The sequence below is a fragment of the Mangifera indica genome, chromosome 16 (assembly GCF_011075055.1).
Source record: "Mangifera indica cultivar Alphonso chromosome 16, CATAS_Mindica_2.1, whole genome shotgun sequence".
Lineage (NCBI taxonomy): Eukaryota > Viridiplantae > Streptophyta > Magnoliopsida > Sapindales > Anacardiaceae > Mangifera > Mangifera indica.
Window position 1 is genome coordinate 9,173,255 of NC_058152.1, and position 10,761 is coordinate 9,184,015.

The window sequence follows — 10,761 nt, forward strand, 5'->3', positions numbered from 1 at the left end:
CTGGATAGTATTTAATGTCACACTCATAGTCTTTTACTAACTCAAGTCATCGCCTTTGTCTTTAATTCATACAAACTATATACCATTGGAAAAAAGATTCAAAGAGCTTTCCAACAAGTTATAATAGCACTAATAATTCATCAGATAAGACAGTTAAAACTTAGGATGAAATCAGTGGCAAAAAACTGTATTAATTGTTTATTTGGTAAAATAGTTTTTTGTTCATACAATTTAATAATCTAAACTGTTTCTAATTCATACAAGTTATATATCATTGAAAAGAGGATTCAAAGAGCTTTCCAACAAGCTATAATAACACTCATGATTTATCAAATAAAGTAGTCAAAATGTGGGATGAAATCAATGGCAAAACGATAAATATCATCTTACTCTCTGTCATTAACAAACTAATACACATAGATACCCCAAATGACAAAACAACATTTCTTAACTTCAAAATTATCATTTATAACATAAAGTCAAGGAACCAAAAACATAAAACATGGAACATGCTAAGGATAATACCCCTTTGTTTCCAGTCAATCTTTGCAAGTTGACTTCCTCCTCTTTGTCTTGTTTCCTTTATCACTAAAACCACCTTAAATCAACATCAAAACACACTAACATATTCATATAATATGCATCCAATATATTTAAACATAGGTAAAGGGAAATGAAGAAGATTTTTTAGTTACCAAAGCTTCTAAAGTGCTTCTTTGTTTTCTTTTTTTATTTTGTCTTCCAAAACCTCTTCAATTTCTTCCTTTATGTTCACAAAACAAAAGAAAATAACAAGAAGAAGGCTGGCTACTGGAATGGGCGAGAGAAGATGATGGAAAAAGACTTAAAGTTTTCTTTTTTGTCTTTTCTCTCTTTATATTTGTCAATACATTTTAATATGGATTTATATATGCGTATATATAAATCTCAAGTCAATTTTATCAAATACATTATACATATATTTAAAAAAATACTGTTTATGATTTTATTATCTCAAGTCAAATCATAATTTTTGAATAATTTCCTCTAATTTTATAATTTAAATTGAGTTATATACTTGTAACCTATTATTATAAAGAATCACAAAAGAATTTCACAGGAGAAGATAAAGGTTAACACGACTAAAAAAATTCCGCTCTTCTCCCAACCCATCTACCGTCCAAATCAATCACCCATCACATTCCTCCATGTGTCCACACCAAACCATTTAACAAGAGCTTGACCCCTCGTGTCATCCTTTCATTGGCCCATAAACCGCACAGCAAAACAAGCACCTGCTTATCCAAAAATCGTCCAAGATTACTGGATCTTTCCTTTTCAAGTTTTGTTTCTGCTATCTGAATTATACATTTTGGACTAACAACTCAATCATCTCAGCAATCATCTCAGCAATCACCTTATATATTCAAAATAAGGGGGATATAAAGTTAGATTTTATATATATAAGTATAAAATTTAAAATTTTTATAAATTTATTGATATTTTACTTTAGTTAAATTGTAAATTTATACACTTACTAAACCAATTAACAATAAACTCAAACACAATTTCAAATCTCAGACAAACTCTTAGTTGCATCAAAATAATAACCAGATACCAATAGAGTAGTCTTGGCCACGATTCATGAACCGACGGTTTCTGTTCAAAATCGTCGGTTCACGATTCGAAAAAATAAGGACTCTGAATCGAAACCGTAATAAGACGGTTTGTAACTGGTTCAAAACCAACAGTTTCAATTCATGACCTCGGTTCGGAACCGACGGTTCTGATTTAAAACCGACATTGAACTGTTAATTCTAATACATGATCTTGATTTTATTTTTAAATTATTAATTACAATAATTGAAAATTAAAAGAAAATCTTAGACTTAATTTTTCAATTAAGCTTCCTACGTATCTTCTTGGGGTTTAGAAGAATCAATAGCCGACAGTACCCCCTTACCTTATCATTCATCTCCGTTATCTTGACTATTATTTCTCGTCATCGAACTATCCGTAGTTAAATCAAGATATTCTTCATTGAAGTCCACTTTTATATAATAAATAAATAAATTATATTATTAATTATGAAAGATAATAAATAAAATTAATTATAGGAATAAATAAATAATAATAAATCAAATTAATTATAGGAATAAATTCTGTAGTTAATTATGAATTGTATAATAAAAATTAAAATTGAAATTAATAAAAAATCAAAAAAGAATTTAATTAAATTTGAGAGAATTTGATTGAAAGATTGAGAGAGTATTAAGAATTGAAAGGAAGAGAATGAGAGTAAATGAGAGAGTTTGAAGGATTTAATTTGGGAAAGTTGAGAGATTGAATGGATATATATAGGAAAAATTTAAAAAAAAAAAATTTAAAAAAAAAATTAAAAGGAGGGGGGGTGAAACAAAATTTAGAAAATATGCAGGGGACCTCTCCTGTAAAAGATTTTGAAATATGCAAAGGGAACCGTTGGTTCCTTTTTTTTAATTTTTTTAAAAAAAAAAATACTTGTTCAGAAGAATGTAAACTGCTGATTCATAAAATGGATGTAAACTAGCAGTTTAACTGTTTAAAATTATATAAACCGGAACTGAACCGTCAAAATCGGGTTTCCATTCCGGTTCGTCCGGTTCATGGCCAAACCGGCCCATGGCCAGGTCTACAACAGAGGAAGTTAAAACGTGATGAGGGGTGAAATTGTAATTAACTCAACTCGCCAAAACCCCAACAAACTCAAGTTTTCCGGATTTGGTAAAGCTGAAAGTCACACAAGTTTCTTTATTTGTGAGAATAGGCCATTCCCGGCACCGGTCGTAATCAGGCAAATCAACCCAGCCCCACCTCGCCACGTATGCGGACGTGATGCAGTGAAATTCTGTCACGTTACCTTGCGTGGTACACTAGCTCAAGGAGGCCGTGAATCTGTTCATGGAGGTGATAATTGTTCTCTCTTCTATATCAGCTAGAGCTTTCTGGTATTTGATAATATTTCTCCATATACATGTAAGATTTTTTATTTTAAAATTGCATGCATCTTCTGGGCTAAAATTAAAAGATAATGTTTTGATTTTATTTTTTTTAACTTTTTAACAAAAGGAAATCTTTCTTATTCAAAATGTTTTGAATCTTTCATGTTCTTGCATATTTGATCGCATGTGTTTATTGGATATATGGGGTCTCTACCATATCCATTAGAGATCGTTTCATAATGGAATATTTTCTTAATTGTCGTAGGGAATGGAGGCAGTGGAGAGTGGCAGAAAGCAAGATGAAGAGAGAATGATGGAGATAAGAGAAGAGCTTGAGGCTTTGGCAAATGAACTCCTATCTCCATAGCCAAGACATGTGGCTTCTGCACCTTTCTAGTGTTTCCGTATAACATACTTCCTCTACATAAATACAAGATGGGATTTTGCCTAGCCATCATTTTCAAAATTCATTTACTTGTTTGCTCAATTTTCTCTTTTGTCTTTTCTTTTCACTAATTTTGCAAATGAATAAACTCCCCCAACTACTAATCCTATGTATTGGCTTTTAAAATGAGAAAATGAACAATACATTGGCGATATCGACAAGAATCCAATAACGTCAACATACACCTTGAAAATAGAGCTGTTTTAGAAGAATACGTAATCTAGACTTCATGGACAAGTCATCAAAACCGGCTAAAGAACCAAGTGCTTCTCACTACATGACAGATGGTTAATGCTAAAAACAAAGATAAAATGGGGCATTCCCTAGGAGAATAATGAAAAACAAGACGGAAGAAAACAGAATGTCAAGTAGATTTGGACCAACGGAACAGAACTGCGTTCTTATTCTCAACAAATCAAGTCCAAACACTGCTGAAATAAAAAACTATTGCTCAAGAAATATGCAGATAATCCCAGTCCCTGTACTTGCAGGTTTGGATGAGAAACCAAGTCTAATATGTTTCTCATCCGAGCAAATAAACAATGACAGAAGCCATGAGCTTCATTGAAAAGACTCACATTCCACGAGTTCCATACTAACAATACACAACTAGTAAGGAATTCACTACAATCTTTTACTAGAATGCTTCTTTGAATAGGGATAACATTATCTGTTTAATGTTTTTATCATGCCTAGTATGTCTCATTAAGATGCCAAAGGGGTGACTAGTCACATTGATCCTAGTCTTTCTAAGTAATACCAAGTCCACGATTCTTATTCAATTTAATTATAAAAATTCTACCAAGACAAATATGAAATAGAGTGGAAATTTCAAGGGAGAAACGCTTGCTGCATATAACTGGTCCCATGCCGGGCTACCTTTAGAATAGGTTGTATCCATAAACCCTCCAACTTATGTGACAAAGCATCGTTAGTGCAACCACAACCAACTCCAACAAGTCACCTCGACCTTGACAACAATGGAGGAGGACCATAAGCAGACAACAGAGCATTCAGATCTTTTGCTCCATGAAGAGGAGCAAGGCACTTTGCAGCTGAAGCAAGATAGACATGCTAAGGGAATCCTACTTTGTTATCCTGGTATGAAATATGACAAGCAATGACAAAAAGAACATGAGCATACAAACCCTAAAGCAACACTATACAGCAAAGACAGAAGCAACAAACAAGAGCCAGTTTTGCTGACTTGAATTATAGTCATTGTGCCAAAATCAGAAATTCTACCTCAGAGCAGATCAACAAGTAAAACTAAGGCAGCAGTTAATCCTTTCAGATGCAATAAATAGTCAACCAAATATGCATGAAAAAACTAGGTTCAAGATAATACAGAAATTAGTATACCCAGTCTCTTGTTTGATGGAACCCATCAATATAATATCTGTTCTGAGAATCAAGAAATTTTCAGCAAAGTATCCAATAGGTCCTCAATCCAGCACTGCTATGGCAGCATGGAAGGACACTGACTTAACCCAGGATTTATGGTAACAGATGATTGCTCAGTATTATCAGTGTGGATGATTTCAGATATCTCACCTTCAGCAGGGCCATTCAATGGGGCATCAAGATCATCTAACTCAAGAAATGGAGCATTATCATCCTGGAAACTTTGATTCGGGTAACGGTAATCATTGTAACTGAGGAAGAAATTCCCTGCACCTTCACTAAGTCCGCCAAAGTTGACCAAGTCTGCCAAATCATTGTAGATATCAATGCCATCTGAATGGGGTAGAGCTTCAAGATTTTCATCATGCTGGTGACCAAGATTCTGCAAATCAATTAAGAAACCCCACATTAATGTGATGTTAGCACCTCCAAAATTAAGACACAAGCAAAATATCAATTCATAAATTAAGAGACAAATAGCTAACATTACAATGTATACTGCAGTACTGGATTCCTGTAGCCATTTGATATAAACCTCAAACGTATACGAGAGTTCTTAGTAGTATAATTCTTCATTATCTATATCAAAATATCTCAATGCCTAAAACATCTACAGACAATGTGTTGATATCATACAAGAATGCTGAAAATATAGAAATCGGACAGAGTAGCTCTTCTCATCAGAACAAACAAGGGAAAAAAAAGGAAATAGTCAATAAATTACTGGCTAATTAGTGAAATAGAAAGATATATATTATCAAACAGCAAGGACTATATGAGTATTCAGATGGACACAGAGAAGAACAATTGATTACAAAGAGAAAGGGAACAGGGGTTCTGCCAAAAAGCTCATTTAAAATCGGGAAGAAATGAAATTAAGCAACAAAGAAGAAGATGGCTTAATTGTCAAATCAGCAACTATACTATAAGCAGTCACTGAAATAATGCAAATATTCAAAGCATTCATTGAATACACATAATTAAAAAGGTAGAGCAGTTTACATACCACGTTTTGACCATCTTCTATGAAGTCAGCCAACATTGAAAAAATGTCATCCTCATGTGAAATAGGAGCAACCTCAATAGCTACACCATTATTTTCAGGAGTAGGTGAAGGCACATTAATAACTGGTGGGATAGCATCTGAAAGACATGACGAGCTAGCTACACCATTGTTTTCAGGAGTAGGTGAAGGCACATTAATAACTGGTGGGATAGCATCTGAAAGACATGACGAGCTAGCAGCCACAGGCCTGATTAGGTTAGGCACGGGAATAGAATCAACACCTGCAGACACTACTTCCATACAATCGACATCCTCATCATCATCCCAGTCTTCCTCTTTAAAAGGTGCTCCATATTGAGCACCATTCCTTGGGCCCATGCCTTCCTTCTGATAAACCTTACAGAGCACATATGCATCCTGATACAGAAAAGAAGGTCAACCACTTAGAATCCAGCAACAAGAAAGCCCTCAACAAGTGGTTTAGTACGTTGCAATATAAGGAAAACAAACATAAAAAAATGTGAATAAGATAAGTATCAGTATACATTTAAAAACAATGGTAGAAGTCAACAGAAGATATTTTAAGAATAAACTCAAGAAAAAAAAAAGTCATTACAGTACTTATTTGAAGAGGCGAGATAAAATATCTTTTTTAATTACAAAGAAGTAAGGTACAAAAAGGGTACATATTTTGCTTCCTCTGAAAGGCAGAAAATAAATCACATTATAACCTAGGATCAGCAGTGCTAGTTTATCAACAAGAAGACACCACATCTTAGGTACTGTGACAATATTTCCATATATAAGCAACTAGCAAGGGAAGAACAATATGCAAAGCACTACTTCAAGCTTGAATTCACCAATACGCTAGTAAGCATCAGAATGACCATGAGGCCTTAACAAATGCTGATAACCAGAAAATACTTCAAAAATCCACTGGATTATAGAGTAACGTTAGATGCATAAGCAAGGACAAATATTTCAGGCTAGTAAAAAAAAAAATCAGAATCAAGAATTACCTGAACAAAACCTCTGATAGCCAAACCCTTGTCCTCAATTCTATACTCATGCATAACCCAATTTGTTCGGACACCTTCTCGAGCTTTACCTTGGTGGAAAACCAGGGACTTTATCATTCCCACCATTTCATTATTGTAACAAACAGGCCTGTCCTTTCCTGTGGCCTTCCAATACCCAAATTCAGTAGCACGATTCATTCTAGCCCCTTTAGCATGTTTCTTTTCTCGTGGGCAAAAGAAATACCATTCCAAGTCCCCACTTCTCAAACTAGATTTCGCTGATAAATAAGAAAACAAGAACGTTAAATCAGTACGTATAATCTTGGTCACAATTATACACAGTTAATAATACAGTTAGAAAATAAATAACTTGTTTGATAATTAAAAAAAACCATATTGTCTTCTTTACCTGGAAGCTCCCAAGGGGCATACTTGTATATGTCAGCCTCCGCAATAGCCTCAAAATGGAATTTACGACCCATTACCTTCCTCTTCAAATAATACTTTACCAATTCAATGTCGGTAGGATGAAACCGAAATCCTGGAGGTAATGATGTTTTCCCCATATAGAAATTCAAAAGGGAGTCCTTACTATAAAATAACTTCCAAATTTGCTCACAAGTTGCGAATAATGTAGTCCTGTATATCTTGTAATTACTTTCTAAATTCAGAAGGTAACAAATTGATTACCAAAAAATTTAAGAATCAAAGCGCCTATTTGATTAATACTAAATAACAAACTATTGGGAACTAACTCAACAGAAAAAGCTGTCAAGTCCAGTGTCGAAATATGGAATTGTGCGGACACCACAGCCTCCCCCGGCTCATAAATCCAAAATCACACAGCAGAAAAGATGTATCTTCCTTGCAGGGATCAAAAGACATTTGGTAGGAATGCAGCTCCTGTTTTAAACATTATTAGGCTCACAATCTGAACAATAAACGAATACTTTGAAAATTTGATAAATTTGATGCCTTTTTCAACACAACAAACATATTTTCAAAATCAATTCAAACCCATATACGGGAAGCATGAATAATTCATAATCCAAAGCAATCAGAGTAAATTTTCAAAACCCTAAAAAGCCATGTCACAAATGACCAAAAACATCAAGTCACAATACGAAAAGCTAAACCCAAATCAGAATCAAAATAACAAAACTTTAAAAAACAAAATAATCAATGAAATAAAGAGAAACCGTATGAGAAAAATCTTACCGGGAGGAGGAGCACGGAGAGGGAGAGAAAGAAAAAGAAAGAAGAGAAAGAGTGAGAGACTGTGACGACAGCTGTTCAGGAAACGCGGAAGGGCTCTTGTTAGGATGCATGTTAAATACAGTTCAAACAGTGGAATGGATCATTTGAAGTACCCCTTTGAGGTTATCTTAAATACCTTTGACCCCCTATTTTATTAAGGAATAATTTCGATATTACCCTTTCACGTTATTTTAAAAAATCATTGTTCATGTATGTATTATAAATAAATTATTTAATTGAATAATACTATATACACAAATAATAGATATATATATATATAGATACAAATATTGATATATTATTATATAATTAGATATTATTTTATTTTTAATTTAAAATTATTCAACTATATAATAACATATTAATTTTTGTATCTATTGTTAATGCATAATATATTATTGATTTTAATTTAACCTTTATACAAACAATGCTTTAAAGAATCAATAATATATTTAGACGGAGATAAGAAAATTACCTATATACCCTTTGATGAATACTATCAATTTTTCAGTAAAATCCATCAATCATCACACCAATAACAAATTTAGAGTATATGTTTTTGTATATATTAAAACTATTATATTAAATTATAATTTAAGTATAAGTTTGTTTTTCTAATATTTATTTAGGGTTTGTTTATCTGGAAATAAAGTCTTTGGCTATTGTGTTTAATATGTGGGTTGTTATGATTTCTTTGAAATCAGATAAGTCACAATTTAAAATTTTTGAGACTTAAAATTGTATAAAAAACTTTAGGGGGTCTTTGGTAGTTTATGTTTTGATTAGACTTGATTGGTAGCTTCCTTGAGAATCCTTGGCATTTGATTGGTTTGGTTGCTTCATCAGTTTGCTTTATTATATTATTTTAATATTTTTTGGCAAAAGTAAAATATAAAAAAAATGCCAAGTATTCACTAATGGGAAACATGACAAATCCAAAATGACACAAATGTTTTTTTCCTTTCACACTGCTGTGTCACGATTCATGAATCTTCTTGTTAAAATATTGAGGACTTTATCCATGTTCATAAGGACCATTTTGTAATTTACTGCTCTAAAAGTGTAATTATAATAAATTTTAGGTGTCTTAATTCGACTAGGAATAAGTATTATATGCTTTAGGTTACATTTGCCCCTAAAATTATATTGGTATATTAATCCTATCTATTTCTATTTATATGCTAACAATTTTTAATATGACTCATTAATTTCATACAATATAATAAGAAAAAAATTAAGTTAGGATTAAATTTTTTTAACACGAAATTTATTTTAGATCAATTTGATACAATTTGAAATTAAATCAGGTTATGTTAAAGTTCACATGAAAATATTCTAATACGATTTACATTAACTCGAATATTTTGAAAAAAAAAGTTAATTTAATAGAATTTATTAGGGATAAATTTTTACAAATTCATATAGTTGTATTTTTATATAATTATAATTATTCATATTATTTTTATTTTTATTTAAATATTTTATATTATTATCAAGTAGTAAGAATGTGATTTGTTTAATCAGATTATTGATATGTTTCAAAAGTCTTAGTATGTAATCTTTAGATCATTTGTAAATAAAACAAAATGTTATATTATATGTTTTATTAATAGTTGATTGAGGTGAGTAAGTAAAAAAATTAAAATGGTAAAGACAGTTTAGAGAGTGAAAATAATAAAAAATTTCATATTAATTTGGGTTGGGCTAACTCAAATTTTTAAAGATTGAATTAGGGTTAAAAAATTTCAATACGATTCTAATTCGAATCGGATTAGAATTGAAGGTCTCTAATGCGAAATACAAATTGATACGATACAAATACGATCGGATGACATAAACTATTAGGTCTAACTATTTCTAGAAGTTATATACAAAAGTAAGAAACTACCTAACCTTATGTCAACGTAACTAAATAACCTAATTAAATACAAGTAATATTACATGTAAACCCATATTATATAAATTTATCTATATAAATTGAAATGATAGTATCTAATTGAATGATTTTGAAATATAAAAAAATAATCAATCACAAATCGATACCTCATTTTGTACAAATAAGTTTATCAAATTTATTTATATGCATAATTTTTATCCCATAATTATATACAAGTTTATTCTCATTTCAAACCTTTCCACAAAGCCATATCTTCAACCTCAACTCCCTCTATCTCTAATTCTAATTTGCAACATCTTTAATTCTTAAAATGTGAAATCAAGCAAGAAAATCATTACTTCTAATTTTTAAAATCAATCTTAACATGAAAATCAAGCAATGTGTGATGAAGAGAGCTTGCAAGTATTTGCATGAGATTGAATTAATTTTTAGGTGAACTATGACTAGATTTCAAATGTTAGCATACATTAACTGGGATAACCGTGAACCCTTGTGATCCAAAAAAAAAAAAAAAAAACCATCAATCCTTAACCCTAACCTTCAAATTGTATTTTAAAAAACCATAAACTTTAAACCGTATTTAACATACTTTAAGGGGGCATTTGATTTAAGAAATGTTTTATTACCAAAAATGAAATATTATCACTAAGATAGATAACCAAAAAAAATATTCAATATAAATTATAACTATGTTTGGTTATAATATCATTTATAAATGATTATTATGTTTGGTTAGTAGGAATGAATTAATACTAAATATTTATTTTACCTAA

At 31.3% G+C, this 10,761-nt stretch overlaps 1 protein-coding gene and 1 long non-coding RNA gene across 5 annotated transcripts; one reads left to right on the forward strand and one right to left on the reverse strand.

Annotated features, from left to right (window-relative positions):
• The first annotated feature begins 2,693 nt into the window (after positions 1–2,693).
• Positions 2,694–3,559, forward strand: LOC123199310. Its single transcript, XR_006498322.1, has 2 exons — positions 2,694–2,994; positions 3,226–3,559. It is a non-coding gene; the product is annotated as an uncharacterized LOC123199310 (long non-coding RNA).
• A 456-nt stretch (positions 3,560–4,015) lies between these two features.
• LOC123199309 (NAC domain-containing protein 82-like) lies at positions 4,016–8,195 on the reverse strand. 4 transcript variants are annotated; one of them, XM_044614243.1, is made up of 7 exons: positions 8,053–8,195; positions 7,244–7,737; positions 6,835–7,112; positions 6,031–6,232; positions 5,816–5,952; positions 4,960–5,191; positions 4,016–4,503 (listed from the first exon to the last, which is right to left on the reverse strand). In XM_044614243.1, exons 2-7 carry the CDS (start codon positions 7,398–7,400, stop codon positions 4,499–4,501), a joined length of 1,011 nt encoding a protein of 336 aa, XP_044470178.1. In that variant the 5' UTR covers positions 7,401–7,737; positions 8,053–8,195; the 3' UTR covers positions 4,016–4,498. The 4 variants fall into 4 exon arrangements, with proteins under 4 accessions (XP_044470178.1, XP_044470177.1, XP_044470176.1 ...); XM_044614242.1 differs by having other exon boundaries at positions 5,816–6,232; XM_044614241.1 differs by lacking the exon at positions 4,016–4,503 and having other exon boundaries at positions 4,670–5,191.
• Between the last annotated feature and the right edge of the window lie 2,566 nt (positions 8,196–10,761).

Excerpts from the sequence above, each read along its gene's own strand:
- LOC123199309 (XM_044614240.1), bottom strand. The coding sequence starts at position 7,400 with ATGGGGAAAACATCATTACCTCCAGGATTTCGGTTTCATCCTACCGAC. Across the intron at positions 7,113-7,243 it reads TGCCCCTTGGGAGCTTCCAG|CGAAATCTAGTTTGAGAAGT; the intron begins GTAAAGAAGACA and ends CTTATTTATCAG. Across the intron at positions 6,233-6,834 it reads CTATCAGAGGTTTTGTTCAG|GATGCATATGTGCTCTGTAA; the intron begins GTAATTCTTGAT and ends TTTCTGTATCAG.